The sequence below is a fragment of the Nematolebias whitei genome, chromosome 3 (genome assembly GCF_014905685.2).
Source record: "Nematolebias whitei isolate Nwh7 chromosome 3, NemWhi1, whole genome shotgun sequence".
Classification (NCBI taxonomy): Eukaryota; Metazoa; Chordata; class Actinopteri; order Cyprinodontiformes; family Rivulidae; genus Nematolebias; species Nematolebias whitei.
The window spans coordinates 59,284,976-59,301,450 of record NC_056500.1 but is presented as its reverse complement, the minus strand read 5'-3'; the positions used below and the strand labels follow the sequence as shown (position 1 = coordinate 59,301,450).

Genomic DNA, 16,475 nt, shown 5'->3' with positions numbered 1-16,475 from the left:
ATCAAGGGCAGGGCAGGGTCAATGCAGCTAGCTATCAGGAGATTTTGGAGCACTTCATGCTTCCATCTGCTGAAAAGCTTTATGGAGATGAAGATTTCATTTTTCAGCACGACTTGGCACCTGCTCACAGTGCCAAAACCATTGGTAAATGGTTTACTGACCATGGTATTACTGTGCTCAATTGGCCTGCCAACTCTCCTGACCTGAACCCCATAGAAAACCTGTGGGATATTGTGAAGAGAAAGGTGAGAGACGCAAGACCCAACACTCTGGATGAGCTTAAGGCCGCTATCGAAGCATCCTGGGCCTCCATAACACCTCAGCAGTGCCACAGGCTGATTGCCTCCATGCCACGCCGCATTGAAGCAGTCATTCATGCAAAAGGATTCCCGACCAAGTATTGAGTGCATAACTGAACATGATTATTTGAAGGTTGGCGTTTTTTGTATTAAAAACACTTGTCTTTCATTGGTGGGATGAAATATGCTAATTTTTTGGGACAGGCATTTTGGGTTTTCATGAGCTGTATGCCATAATCATCAGTATTAAAACAATTAAAGACCTGAAATATTTCAGTTGGTGTGCAATGAATCTGAAATATATGAAAGTTTCATTTTTATCATTACATTATGGAAAATAATGACCTTTATCACAATATGCTAATTTTTTGAGAAGGACCTGTATGGTCTGGAGACAGAGACATGGACAAAAAGACAGGAGAAAGAACGTTGGTTACGTACTGTAACCCCAGATTCTATGAGTATAAGCGTAGCCCTTTAAGGCCTTCGCTTTAGTGGGTTTATCCCGTTATGCAAAGCATAAGCACTGAAAAAATTAGTCCACGCCCACTTGCTGTGTGGGCCCCACCCGGTCCGTATAAATTACGTTAAGAGCGGGAAAATCGGCTCCCAAAATAGCTTTTTTCTTCAGCCATTTAGGAGCCAGTGAGGCCCGACGCTTAAAGGGCTACGCTTATACTCATAGAATCTGGGGTTACAGTACGTAACCAACGTTCTATGTCGTATAAGCTTCGCCCTTTAAGGCCTTCGCTTTAGTGGGTAAAGGGCGAAGCCGATGTGGTCCTCGCCTCACTGGGTCCATTCGAACACAGTAAGAAGCGGAAGCTTGCCCAAAAAACGTCTTGTCACTCAGCTCCCCGTGTGCATAACTACGCATTGCGTAATTATGTGCCATGCACAGACGCATGTTGAGTAACTATGCGTTCTGACAAAGCATGAATGCCCCGGAAAACTTTCAACGGGAAGAAGAAGTTGAAAAGAGGGGGGGGGGGGGCATGAACCAACTGGTTCATGGCTGAACAGTATAAACAGATTAATGTCCATGAATTGATTATTGATCAAATGAACTGATTGGTAACAATAGTCATGAACTGATTAGTGACAATAGAACCAAAATCACAGACACGACTTGTGACTGATAACAACATCTCACACTGTAATGCATGCAGACAGAAGTGAGCTTAAACAGAGTTCCATGAGAACAACAATATTCATTCTGTTAGAGCACTAAGGACAGAATGTGTCATGGAACGAGCCGTTACATCACGTAGGTAAAAGCGAATAAGTGAGCAGGGTGTTGACCATGCAGCCGCAGTGCAAATGTCCTGCATTGACATACCATTATGCAGAGCAGTCGAAGATGCGATACCCCTGGTCGAGTGTGCTTAGAGGTTGACAGGAGGCTCTAAATCTGATGCTCTGTAGGCTTCAGAAAAGGCCTCACACAGCCATTGTGACAAGCGCTGGATGGATAACGGCGACCTGCAGAAGCATCTCTATAATGCACAAACAATTGTTGAGTTTGAAACGCATTGCAGCTGTGCGCGTTATGTAACACGTCAACGCCCGCACCGGGCAGAGAAGATGAAAAGATGCTTCCCCTTCTGATCTGTGGGGGGGAAAAGACCCCTCCAACGATATCACTCTTGATTTAAAAGAGCTCGTGGTGTTTTAGGCATAAAAGCTGGGTTTGGTCTTAAATCAGCTGAACTACCGTCAGCCTGGATTCTGAGACATGACGGAGCGGCAGAGAGGGCCGATAAATCACTCACCCTCTTAGCGGATGTTAAAGCCAGCAGCAGGGCTGTTTTAAGAGACAAGAATTTAAGTGAAACCTGATCCAGAGGTTCAAATGGAGCTTTGATCAGGGCTCGTAGGACCAGTGTTAAATCCCACTGTGGAACGAGTGGGCGTGAAACCGGCCTATGTCTTTGTACACCTTTTAGAAACCGCTTCATCAGCGGGTGATTAAAAGCTGTTCTGTCTCCGAACCCTTCGTGGCAGGAAGAGATGGCTGCAGCGTACGTTTTAATCGTGCTGAATGCCAACTCCCTATCCATCAGCTGTTGAAGAAAGGACAGCACGCCACCTAATGGACATGAGGTGGCCTCCAGACCTTTCTCTGTACACCAGCGCTGAAAGGCCGTCCACTTTGATGTGTACAGGGCTGTGGTAGATGCAGCGCGTGAATCTTGAATTGTGCGCACTACCTCCTGAGGGAGACCCATCTTCTCTAAGCGGGACCGCTCAGCGGCCAGACCCACAGGTGCTGGCCTATTTCCGGGTAACTCCTGATCGCTCCTCCTGCTTGAAGGAGAGCATCTTCCCTCCATGGCAGTTTCCACGGACGACCCGACAACAGACGTTGCAGGACTGGGAACCATGGTGCGTTCACGCGCTCGGGAGCTACCAGGAGAGCTGTCAGTCCCTCCTCCTGAACTCGGTTCAGGAACCGTAAAATCAGAGGGGGAGGGGGGAACGCGTACAGAAGCGTTTTGGGCCACGGGCTGTGGGCAAATGCATCCACCCCCAGCGGTGGATCGTCTCGTGGGCTCAGGGAAAACCATAATTGGCACTGAGCGTTCTCTCGCGTCGCAAACAGGTCCACAGCTGCTTTGCCAAACTTCTGCCACGTCTGAAACATCAGGTCTGGATGGAGGGTCCAGTCCGCGTGACGTGGGCCGCCCCTGGACATCACATCTGCTCCTCTGTTCAGAACGCCGGGTATGTAAACCGCTCTGATGGAAAGCAGATTTTGGTGAGCCCAACACAGTAGCTTCCGCGCAATGTGTAACATCTGGGCTGAACGCACACCCCCCTGGCGGTTTATGTACGCAGCAGTCACCATGTTGTCTGTGTGAATCAACACGTGTTGATTCTGTAGCACGGGAGCAAAATGCTGAATCACGTTCAGCACTGTGCGACACTCCAAAACATTGATGTGGGCTGATGTGTGGTGGGGCCACAGCGCCCCTACTGCTTGAGACAAGCATGTCCCCCCCCAGCCTGACAGCGACGCGTCCGTGAAGACTGACACGTGTGACGAGGGTTTGCTGACGGGGACTCCCTCTGACAGAACCAGGGTGTTTCCCCAGTGTCGGAGGTCTGCTCTCACGGAGGGAGGGACAGTGATCATCCGTCTCTTTTGTTTTACTGGATCCACACGTAGACGCGCAAACCACCTCTGGAGGCGTCTCATGTGTAACAAACCCAGCGGAACCACTGTGTGAGCTGATGACATCATTCCCAACAGCTTCATGACGGAAACAGCTGTTACCACTTTGCCAGGTCTTACGTGGCGTAGTTGGTTTTTTAGAGTGTCGATTCTTGTTTGTGATAAGCGAGCCGTCATGGTAATTGAATTTAATTCCACTCCCAGATAAACAATTGTCTGGGCCGGGAAAATCGAGCTTTTCTTCCAATTTATGGCGAAGCCCAGATTTAACAGGTGTGATGCCAACACCTGAGCCTGTATCAGCGCTTCCTGTCTGGAGTGAGACAGGAGCAGCAAGTCGTCCAGGTAAAACAAAACTCTCATCCCTGCTCTGTGCAGTGGATGCAGGGCTGTCTCCACACACTTTGAGAACGTACGAGGCGCGAGGGAATACCCGAAAGGCAGCCTGTTGTACTGGTACTTCATCCCTTGAAAGGCGAAACGCAGAAGTTTTCTGTGTTTTGGGATGATCGGTATGTGAAAATAAGCATCTTTTAGATCGATGGAAACAAACCAGTCGTTTTTCTGGATGTTGTCCAACAGCTGTCTGTTCGTCAACATGTGAAAAGGTCTGTTCATGATTGCTTTGTTGAAAGCTGACAGATCCAGAATCGGTCTCATCCCTCCGGTCCTTTTGGGGACCAGGAAGTAGCCTGAGTAAAACCCTGTGTTTTCCTCTTCGTTGGGAACTCTTGAGATTACACCTTTTATCAGAAGCTCTTGGACTTCTGCATTTAAGGCTGAGACTTGGTCTGGTGATGACAGGACTGTCTCTATAACTCCTCCGAACGGAGGGGGTCGGGTTGCAAACTGCAGCGTGTAACCCTTGCATAACACTCTGTCCATCCATCTGTCCGGCGAACAGGTTTTTTTGCCACTCTGCGTAACGTTCGTGGAGTGGACGTGCGTTTAAATGATGTGCCGTGTTTTGAACGGATGTCATCCAAACCTCCGCCTCGACCGCCGTCATGCGTCGCGGAAATGTTTTCCGCGTGACCCAAGGCGAGGCCTCCTCGAAAGGGCTGATCTGCGCGCGCCCGTGCGCTGTGTCTGGATCGCGGACCAACCTTCATGTCCGGGCGGGGCGGTGTGTGCTGAGGCGAGGCGTGTGTCAGCTGATGACGTCGTGAGGCTGCACGTTTAACGTCGCTGTGCGAACGTTGGGAGGTGGAGGGCGTGACGTCATCAACGCCGTGCTGTCGAAGTGAAGGTTGTGAGCCTCGCGGGAGCGCACGTTTTCTCTGGAGGGACGCGCGCCTCTCTCGCTGAGGGCGGGGCCCGTCATTGGATTCATTCAGCTGTCTCACGCTTATGCCGCCGTGAGCTGCTGATCGCTGAGACGCGATGGATGACGGCCGCTCGCGTTCGCTCAGGAGAGGCGTGTGTTGTTTTCGCTGAGAGCGGGGACCTCCACCGGACCCGGCCTGCGGTCCCACATTTATCCCGATGTGAGCCGGTGAGCGCCGGGCAGCTGTGCGTGCATCATCAACACAGCGCCGTTTGGATGGAGGCTGTTTGCCTCGCTCGGGTGCGCGTTTAACACCGCTTGGGTGGTGATCGTGCGGTTCTGATTGACAACAAATTATTTCGCTTACCGTGGTGTCACGTGAGCGTCTGGGCATGTGATGGAGCGACGGTGGATTTAAAAAACCTTTATTTAAGGACACCGGCTCTCTCTGTGTGGAGGATGTGTGTGTAGTGGCTGTGAGCTCATCCGAACTTACAGACTGGCTAAAAACAGGCATTTTGATTTTTGAAAAATCATTTATTTCAATTCCTGTGTCATTTATACACACATCCTCCGCAGACCGTCATTTCTTAAATCTTCTCCCTCGAGAGCTCTGCGGTTTGTTTGCCCCGAGCGCCGTCTGCAGGCAATCTCTGGGGAAACGCTGAAGTGCAGGCTGCCGGACTGAGGAGGGGTGGTCTCTGGCGGGCGGGGCTGGTGGTGGAGCTGGGCGAGTGCAGATTCTCCGGCAGCGAGGGGAGTAACGAAGCCAGGTGGGTCGATGGATCATCGTCATCCGCGCTACAGTCCTCGACAGGCAAACCGTGGGAGAGGCACACATGTTGAGCTGGCGTCAGCTGCCTTACAGAGGGAGTTCTTCGTCTCCAAGGCAGGTCTGCGGCCTTCAGTCCCTTGGACATGCTATATGCTAGCAGCGCACGTTGTTGCTAACTGCGGCTGCCTGAAAACACGTCGGTGGGCTCGATTGGAGAGCGTGGTCGCCGTCTGGTTCCTCCGGAGGGACGGGACGCTGCTCCGACCTGGGCAGCTTCGCTCCGGAAGCTTCCGCGAGGCTTGGCTCCAGGGGGGGTTACCGAGGAATAGCCCCGCTCGGTGAATCCCTCAACTCTGGTGATGGGAGCGGACTGGGGACCGACTCCTCTAATCTACCAGGAAAGAACCGTCTGCGGCCTCGCCCGTCGAACATCCTGTTGGAACGTGAGGCCGTATGGATCAAGACGGTGAGCCACAGTGGAGCCCAGTGAAAAACAACCTTTCCGCCGATCATCCGAACTGGCGGGAAAAGGCGAGGGACGTAGAAAAAAGGGGTCCCTTCATGTCAGCCTCCTCCTGGGTTCCGCCGGGCAACCCCTGAGGGCGCTGTCGGCCGGGAGCGGTGTGATCGCCGATGCGAAATGAGGTGGGATGGGGTGAGCATCCACTCAGCCCCCCTCCACCTACACTACGCTCCCCAGGAGGGAATGAGCAGCGGGGGCTGCAGCTGAGCACGCCTTGCCCCGGAGGAACCATCCGGTTCGCCCCGAGGGTCGGCGATAAGAGGAAAAACACAAGATGGCGTTGTCCAGCGTGTAGTGACCTGTCACTGGGAAATGTTCCCCGACGCTTACCTTGGAATAAGACTGCTGTCATCTTCTCCTCGGGGAGGAGAACTCACCGGACGACCGGAGGTCGACTGCCGGGCCAAGCATCCTTCACAAGGTTGGTCATTTACACAATTTATCTTCTTTGTTCTTCTGACAGTGCTATATTAGCTCGCTGAAGAAAAAATGGGAGCCGATTTTCCCGCTCTTAACGTAATTTATACGGACCGGGTGGGGCCCACACAGCAGGTGGGCGTGGACTAATTTTTTCAGTGCTTATGCTCTGCATAACGGGATAAACCCACTAAAGCGAAGGCCTTAAAGGGCGAAGCTTATACGACATAGAACTGGAAGTGGCAGAAATGATGTTGAGGTTCTCCTTAGGAGTGACAAGTATGGATAAGATTAGGAATGAGATCATCAGAGGTACAGCACAGGTTGAACAACTGGGAGATAAAGCTAGAGAGGCCAGACTGAGATGGTTTGGTCATGTCCAGAGGAGGGACAGTAGTTTGGACATGTCCAGAGGAGGGACAGTGGTTTGGGCATGTCCAGAGAAGGGACAGTAGTTTGGACATGTCCAGAGGAGGGACTGTGGTTTGGGCATGTCCAGAGGGACAGTGGATATATTGGTAGAAGGATGATAGAAATGCAGCTGCCAGGAAAAATACAAAGAGGAGCTATATGGATGCAATTAGAGAGGACATGGAGGTAGTTGGAGTGAGGACAGAGTGAGATGGAGGAGGACTCGCTGTGGTGAGCCCTGAAGAGGGAAAAGCCGAAATAAATTTCATTAACCTTTATTTAACCAGGAGTAAGCTGAGTTGTTTAAGTTCTTCTCTGCAGTGCACCAAATGGTGACTACAGCACCACCAGCCTGCAGTCTGTCAAAGATGAAGTGTTCATCAACATATTTGATGAAGTGGTTTATGAAATTGGAACAGTGAGTCTGCCTTTTCCCGTTCCCTCTCACATTTTTCATAATCACAGCTGCCTCTTCAGTTTAATTATTTTAACAACTTTGCTTCACAGAACACCAAAGAGCGAGGGTCATCTATTCACATGCAAATAGAGAAGCACTGGTTAGGCTCAGTCAAGATTCCTTTTAGCACAATTTTCTCTCAGTCCAAGGTGAGACTTTAACTCATCATATTAACTGACTTTTGTTCTTGCAGTTGCCTGAACCTGTGGCTGACGTGTCCTTTCTGTGTGTAACAGATTGATGGAGCTTTCAAAGTGAATACTCCAGCCGTGCTGTTGGGGTACAGCAAGGAGCTAGGCAGTTACAGTGTTTATGATAATTTCCGGAAACCCAGTGAGGGAACATTTATCAGACTCTTCATCACTGTTGAACCTCAGCTTGTGCCTGGAGAGTCGATTAGAGAGAAGGTAATGGTTAAGCATCAAGAGCTTACTTTAAGGTTTTATTGTACTTGGTTTTGGTTGCTGCATTTATTTTTTATATAAACACAATATATATTTTTTTATCATTTTGTGTCATTTATTGGCTTTGGCTTTGCTGCATGCTCTAGATAAGGGACGTGAAGGTAATTGTCTACTTTAGCTCTTATCCTATATTGTTTTACCCGTACATGTCTGCCCCCATTGTACCATGAACTGTCATTATTTTTTGCCTAACTTATCTGCTGTAACATTTTATTACAGTTTGAGAGTCAAGAGGATGAGCAATTACTGCAGGCCTCAGAGGCATTTGAGAGGGATGCAGCTCAAGGCTACCCAGATCGGCCCTGCATCACCACAGTCATAGACCTCAATGGGAAGACGGTTTTCATCACTCGCTTTATCCGTCCACTCAAGCCCCCACAGGAGTTCCTTGATGCATTTCCTAATAACCACCAGGAAGCCACGGTCTGTATGATTTTGCCAAATGTAAATTTGCTTCTGATTCATTTGAATTATTCACTTTCACTGTGTTCTTGCAGACACTGGTTGCTCGATTCGTCTCCCTCATCCCATCTCTGCCAGACCAGGTTTCATTCTCTGGGACCTGTGATTTGTGGAGCACCTGCGACGTGAGTGAGGCATCTTTGAAATGCTTGGAATAGTTCAAGGAAGGAAAACATCCGTCTTATCATAATATGTGTGTTTTCAATTTTTCTTTTCAGCAATTCCTTACTCTGCTAGCAGGAGATGAGGAAGAACATGCTGTGCTGTTGTGCAACTACTTTCTATATTTGGGCAAGAAAGCCTGGCTTATTATTGGTACAGCCATACCAGAGGTAGGTGACATTTACTTATTAAGCCAAAAATTATTTTAGATACTGTTGCAGTCAGCCATTTACATCCACTCATCATGGGTAGAATGTAATGTTACTTTTTGGTTTTTGTTAATTTATTTTAATTAATCTTCCCCCACGGCATAATGACAATAGAACACATAACGAACGTTATGTATGTAACTACGGTTCTATGAATCCCGGATGACTTGAGGTGCTGAAAGCACTGAATGTTCCCTTCACACACGTGCCGTTCGAGTAGTAAGTCCAACGGAGTCACAGCTGTGACACAGATGACCAATCAGAGGTTATATAGCCTGAAGTCATCTGCTGCTCTGCTCCTACAGAATCTTCTCGTGGAATCTGAGTGACAGAGAAGCTCTGGTGGTCATCTGGGATTCGTAGAACCGTAGTTACAAACGTAACTGACTGCCAAAGGGCAGTGCTGAAAGCACTGAATGACCAATACCAGTGATGTCACAAGGAATTCTGAGCACATACCTCACTGAGGAGGCCCAGAGGACCCTTGCAGAAGAACCTGGCCAAGGGATGAGGGGTGGCCACGCGAATGCTGTAAAATCTGGTGAACATGCTTGGGGAAGCCCATATTGCTTCCAGCGGAACCCCTCTCAGGTCTGCCCAGGAAGCGGAGATGCTCCTGGTAGGGTGCGTCTTCACGCCGACCAGCAGGGGGCCGTGCCCTGCGGCATAGGCATGGCAGATGATGTTCAAGATCAAGTGGGAGAGGTGCTGTTTGGAAAGAGGACAGCCTAACCTAGGGCCTCCGTAACACACAAACAGCTGGTCTGAACGTCGTATAATGGCAGTAGCGGCAATGTATGCCTCCAGTGCTCTCACTGGGCACAATAACCCAGACCCATCGCCAGCCACCCTGGCGTAGGCTGAAAACATGCCAGCTTCCATGGTTGGTTACAGTGAGAGGGAGATAACACCTTTGGTACAAATGCAGGGTTTGGCCACAAGGAAACACCAGAGCCCTCAGGGCCCCACCTGAGACATGAGGGGCTGACAGAGAGCATGTAGCTCGCCGACCCTCTTTGCCGCGGCAATAGCCAACAAAAAGCCGTCTTATATAGGGGTGCGAATCTCTCAGTGTCTGGCAATCCGATTCGATTCCTTTTTTTGTGTGTGTGTGTGTGTCACAATACGATTCAAAATCGATTTTTCGATTCGCAAACGATTTTCGATTCAGAAACGATTTTTCTATTGAAATGGTTATACATTTTGTTTCATTTATAATGTATATGTAACTGACAAGCTGAAAAGATTAAACAACATTGTAAACAAATAGAACATTTATTTAAAACAATCATTTTAGGTTCCTTACTGTATCAAATCTTTTTGATTCATTTTATATTTATACCAAAAGTAGGAAAAAATAATAGAAATGCATAAAATTCTGTAACTTAAATTATCAGTATTAGGTTAGCTTAGTTGTCTGAATTAAAAAAAAATAAATAAAAATCTAGGAACAAATAATTCATCCATCCATCATCTTTACCCACTTCTTCTTTTTCGAGTCACGAGTGTCACTGGTGCCCATATCAGCCATCACTGTGTGAGAGGCGGGGGACACCTGGACAGGTCTCCAGTCCATCACAGACAAATAATTCAAAATATATAAATATAAAAGTAAACAGACTTCAGCCTACCATACATAGTATATTAACCTTTAACTCAACATAAAATACAGACTTCAGTTATTTTTAATCATATTGCTCTAATATTTGTTATATTTTCAAAACTTAACCTAATATGAAATATACAGACTTCACAGTCTTAACCATATTGATTCATATTTAGTAAATCTTTAACAAAATTTCAAAACCTGTGCAAACCTGCACAAAATCTCTTCTGAGCTATAATTTATAAACCATCTAAACAGTATAATTTAGAACTGGCTCCAGGTGATGTCTCATCTATCCTCTTCAACCTGCTAAAAAGACAAATTACATTAAGTTTGTTTTATAATTTGTCTATAAGTTTTAGTATAATATGAGAAAAAACACTTACCTTTAAGCTGCAGATGCATCAGAGCTCCCATTCGTTGTTTCATGGTGAAGTTGTGGTGCTGCTTTATCGCAAAAAAAAAAAATCTACATGAAGGAATAACGTACATTGAATCCATCGTATTAAAAATAAACCTAAACCCCTCACCTTCCACTGAGCTGTCTGCTCATAAATCCTTTGTGATATAGCAGGAGAAGGAGAGGGAAATTATCGCAGCCTTTGGGGAATCAGCTGGAAGTTTGTTGCAGAGTTCGCTGGTCGGCTGCTTTAGCTTTCATCTTCCGTGAATTTTGTCGTATTTCCAAAATACTGTACCGCAATTTTATTTTATGCTTCTTGTAAACAACCTGCTCTTGTGAAGCTCTGTCTTCCCCCGGAACATTGTAGGATCTGAAATGATTTTTAAAGACGAAGAGGCGGGTTGAATCGCGCTGTCTCCCTCCTCCATGTTAGCAGCCTCCATTCAGATAAAAGGAGCTGGCTAACTAATTTGCTGTACAGTGGCCTACACGGCTCAATTCTACGGCGGCCGAACAGGGAGTAGGAGCGGAAAAAATATAAAACTTAAATGCATTTTAAAATTGATTTATGGACCTTTAGAAATTATTCAGAATCGCCAGGACTAAGAATCTAGATTCTTTGAAAAATCTTTTTTTTTCTGCACCCCTAGTCTTAGATGAAAGCCACTTGAGATCCGTATGCATCAGAAGCTCGAACAGAGGGTGGCACAGAGCTTCGAGAAGCAAGGGCAGATCCCAACCTGGTGCTTGTGGCGCCGTTGGCGGGTACAACCTACGGACACCATGCAGAAAAAGAGAGGCTAGATTATGGCTCCCCACCATACAGCCATCAATGCCAGCATGATTAGATGATATTGCTGCTACATAAACTTTAAGCGTCGAAGGAGAGCGGCCCTAACCAAGGAGAGACTGGAGAAACTTCAGAATGGTGGGTACTGTACAGGAGACTGGATTCTCATTGCAATCAGAACACCATTGGGAAAACAGACGCCACCTGTTTTCGTACTGCTGATGCGTAGAGGGTAGGGAAGGGGCCGATCTGGTATCGTATCGGCCTCCGATACCAGCATAATTTACGTAGCGGATTTTTCCAATCCAATCTGCAGAGATTTCCGATCCATGATGCATGTCTGTGTCTGATGAAATGTCTGTGTCTGATGAAATGTCTCTATATGAGATTCCCTGCCAGCTGTTCTGCAAGTTGGCTTCAAACTATGGAATGGATTTCCTGAACGGAGGTGTGTCTCATGAAACCCAGAGTAATAAGACCCACCTCACATTCAGGAAATCCATTTCATAGTTTGCAGCCACAGATATGTTTGCAGCCAGCTACAACATGAGGGCTGAGCACTGAGCAGCACTGTTGCTAACGGCTAACCAACTTTTCATCGTAACATGTCCACTGTGTGGAAGTATTTTACACTAAACACCGCAAGACAGCAACGTGCAATGTCTGCAGAGCCGCTGTACCGAGAGGGGGACACTCGGTCGCGACCTACAATACAACGAACTTAATAAACATTTGAAAAAGCACCACATTAAAGAGCACAAGGATTATTTAGCCACGCACCATGGTAAAGTTAGCTTTATGTTGGACGTTCGAGCTCCTTGGCTTCAGCGGTCTGTTTCTCTCATTCAGTCCAAAGCAGACAGTCTGATTTCGGTCAGCCGCTCTCAGTCTGCCCATCTCAGAGGAGGAGCAGACTGAGCGCGGCTGACTGAAATCAGACTGTCTGCTTCGTAGCTTGATTGAATATTTGCAGCCAAGATATAGTTTACGTTTACCCTCCCAGGAGATATTTATAGCTCAAGATGAGAGTTCTGTGATGGAGTTAAATTCAAAGCAGTCTGCTCTGATAAATAGTCTTAAATTATTATTTTTACATATGAATGTTTCTATTAACTTATTTTAATGTTTCTGTACAATGCCCTGAAATGACTTCTGTTGTGACTTGGCGCTATATAAATAAACTGAATTGAACAGACAATCATAAAAAAGAATATGAACCGAAAAATAAAATAAAATTATAAAAATAAAATAAAAACAGCTACATTATAAAGCAATGTAAAATACTAACAACAGGAAAATGTCTGTGTTGGTTTATGCCTTAAACTTAGCATATGTTTGAAGCCATTTTTTTCTTGCTATTCTACGGTGAAACCAGACGTGTTTTCCCTCTCTGCCCCCCCACCCGCTTCCCTGCTGCGCTCTTTTGTCCTGTGAACCCTTAAAAAGCCTCTTTTTTTTCCTGCATACCTCTTAATTGGAAGGATCAGCTGGTCTCTCAACAAAATCGATCAACTTCTCCCGACAGGAGTCAGGGTAAGGAGGACACTCCTTAAAATTGGATTCATGATGACGACTAGAATCTACTGTTTGGGTTGGTGGAATCTGGTTGTCTACAAATTCGTGTGGAGATGTTGAAGCTTTACAGTGCTCGGACTGAATGTGGAGCTGTGACAGGGAATTGGAGCAGCTGTATCAGGACTGTGTTCTCCCTGGCAGCACTCATGAATGGTGGGAATAATCTGGAGAAGCTGTGAGCTCAACCTTTGGAGTAAAGGATCAATTCGGCTGTTTTGGAGTTTCCATCAGAGAATATCTACCAGTGAGACTTTAAAGGCAGAAACAACAATTACGAGTTCTGCCTGACCCAAACTGTGGCCTTGATGCCGGACTTATCTCAACTCCTGGAATGTTTTGAAAACAACAAAGATGCTTTGACTGTTTCCTCACCCCTCCCTTCCCCAAGGCCGTGGACGTGTAACAGAACCTCAACTGAGCTGAAGATAAATGTCACCTCTTATCTGGACAATGGCTGAGGGGGGGGCTCTGGACTATGCTATGACTTTCCCTTAAAAATTCAATGTTTTCACCGCCTATATGTAAATGCATAACATCTGTTTATGTTGCTTTGCTGTGGTAGGCTTTTTTGATGCTTCAAATTGTGCCCTGTCTAGGACACGGTGTGAGAGATCTTTTTTTTATACCGTCTCTCCTCATGTTTTCTTTCCTTTTCTTATCTAAGCAAAATATTATTCTGAATAAGAATAAGAAGGCCGCACTGATTATTTTAGCCGCAGCTTCGTGCACTCCGCCCATCTTCGGACGACTGTACGTACATATTCGCGTTGTATCTCGGTGCAATGCCAATAAAGTTTATTCTGATTCTGATTCTGATTTAATTACTTTAATACCCTCTTTAAAGGTATAAATAATACAAACAATATGCTTTGTGTTAGCAGGATTTAATTCTAAGTTTGAAACTTATCCAACATTAATAAAACTTACCTCAAGTTGCCTTTTTGGACATACATGCATATATTTGTACAAATTGTACTTGAGACATCCATCCATCTTTTACCCGCTTCTTCCATTTTGGGTCACGGGGGTCGCCGGTTCCCATGTCCAGCAATCACTGTGCGAGGGGCGGGGTACACCCTGGACAGGTTGCAAGTCCATCACAGGGCCACATAGAGACAAACAAGACAAACAACCATTCACTCTCTCACTCACACCTAGGGACAATTTAGAGTTACCAGTCAGCCTAACATACATGTTTTTGGTCTGTGGGAGGAAACCGGAGAACCCGGAGAAAACCCACGCATGCACAGAGAGAACATGAAAATTCCACCCAGAAAGGCCTCCGGACTGGGATTTGAACTGGGGACCTGCTCGCTGAGAGGCAACAGCTCTACCAGTTGCACCACTGTGCTGCCTTGTACTTGAGACAGCTTCATAAAATCAATTATGATTATGATATCAGAATAGTATCGGTATCTGCCGTTATCTAGGTGTAGGTATTGGATTGGAAGTAAAAAAAATATGGATTGGTGCATCCCTAGTAGAGGGTGCCCTGGCACCCAGGATGGTACGTCTGACGGGGCTCGAAACTACAGTCAGCTGCTGCTCTAGCCTCGCAATGGTCACACCCACAGCCGAAGATGTTGAGGATTGGGGTGCCATATCAGTCCCCCCAACTGAAACAGAAAGTCCCTCCTGGTTGGAAGACACCATGGGACGCCCTGACAGTGGGAACCATGGTCGTGCTGGCCAATACGGAGCTACCAGCAGCATCCTGTGGCCCCTATCGAGGACTCTCTGAAGTGTCAGCCAAATTAGAGAAAGGAGCGGAAAGGCATATAGGAGGACCCTTGGCCAAGGATGGGCCAATGCGTCCTGACCCAGTGCACGACGCCCCCGTAAGGGAGAACCATAGGGGACACTGAGTTGACTCCTCTGCCGCAAACAGGTCTACCTCTGCCTGACCAAAGTGGTCCCAGATCATCAGCACTATGTCGCTGTGGAGGGACCACTCTCCCGGAACAGACCACTGGTGGGAGAGAAAATCTGTAACCTGGTTGTGTCACCCTGGTAAGTATGCTGCCCGCAGGGTGGACAGGCGAGGAGAGGCCCATTCCAGGAGCTTTCTGGATGCCCTCATAAGTTGTGCTGACCTGGTGCCCCCCTGCTGGTTGATGTGGTAGACAACAGAGGTTTTGTCTGACCGAACAAGAACATGCCTCCCTTCCAGGTGGGGCAGGAAGTACCCAAATGCCAAATGCACTACATGCAGCTCCAGCATATTTATATGCTTGAAGCGGACCTTTTGACTCCAGCAGCCCTGAAACGCTCTGTGTTGTCACACAGCACCCCATTCCATGGAGCTGGCATCTGTCATGACCACTTCCCTGCGACTTACCACTACTTCCATGGGGACACCCCTGGACAAATAATCTTTGTCCCTCCATGGAGTCAGGGCGCAAAGACATGACCACGTCACTGCAAGCTTGCAATGTCTGTGTAGCCTGGCATCCACGCGAAAGCTGTTGAGCCACCTCTGCAAGAGGCGAAGTGACAGCAGGCCTAAGGGCACCAACAGAAGGACTGATGTCAGTTTGCCTAGTAGCTACAGGAAGGCCACATAGGGGATCAGCCTGCCCAGCCTGAACCGACCTACCAGCTGGAGTTGTTGCCTACCCTTTGAGCGGATGGGCAAGCTCTCATGGACGGTGAATCCAAAACTACCCCAAGAAAGGTGATCATCTGAGAAGGGATCAGGCAGCTCTTCTCCAGGTTGACAGTGAGGCCCAACTGGGACACATGAGCGAGCAGGCGACTCGTGTTGCGAAAGGCACATACCCGAGACGGAGCGCAGAGAAGCCAATTGCCTAGGTACAGCAGAACCTTCACTCCGTAGGCCTGCAGAGGAGAGAGGGCTGCCTTCATGCACAGAGTAAACACCCTCGGGAAGAGAAAGAGCCCGAATGGGAGTACCCGGAGCTGTCAGTGGTGACCCCAATAGCCAAACCTGAGAAGGCGACAATGTTCTGCCGCAATAGGCACATGAAAATAATAATCTTTCAGGTCTATAGATGTGAACCATTCCCCCTCGTTACAGCTCAAAGGACCTCTGCCGTCATGAGCATGTAGAAGGGCAGCACCCTTACGTACTATTTGAGTCCCCTCAGATCTAAAATGGGATGAAACCCATTCATCTTCTTTTGCACAAGGAAGTAAGTCGAGTAATAGCCTCTGGATTGTTGCAGAGGGTCCCCTGTCTCAATTGCACCCTTCACCAGGAGGGTGAAAAGCTCCTGGTCTAGTGCTCGAGCTTTCACCAGGTCAGCAATTACAGTCATCTTGACCCGTGTGAGATGTGAGGCAGCCATCGGAACCGTAGCGGGTAACCATGGGGGCGGCTGTGGTTGAGTGGTTAGAGCAGTCGTCCTCCAATGTGAGAGTTGGGGGTTCGAATCCACCAGCAGTCAAATGTCGAAGTGTCCCTGGGCAAGATACTGAACCCCTCATAGCCTTTGATGTGTGTCCCATCGGTGTATGAAT

The 16,475-nt window shown here is 47.7% G+C and overlaps 1 protein-coding gene across 1 annotated transcript in view; it reads left to right on the top strand.

The window, feature by feature from the left end:
- cc2d2a (coiled-coil and C2 domain containing 2A) overlaps positions 1-16,475 on the top strand; it is a 238,481-nt gene that overhangs the window by 179,667 nt on the left and 42,339 nt on the right. The window contains exons 28-33 of the mRNA XM_037698350.1: positions 7,189-7,285; positions 7,375-7,473; positions 7,561-7,731; positions 8,008-8,211; positions 8,286-8,375; positions 8,469-8,582. Of these exons, the coding sequence (XP_037554278.1) occupies positions 7,189-7,285; positions 7,375-7,473; positions 7,561-7,731; positions 8,008-8,211; positions 8,286-8,375; positions 8,469-8,582 (775 nt within the window). The remainder of the gene's footprint in view (positions 1-7,188; positions 7,286-7,374; positions 7,474-7,560; positions 7,732-8,007; positions 8,212-8,285; positions 8,376-8,468; positions 8,583-16,475) is intronic.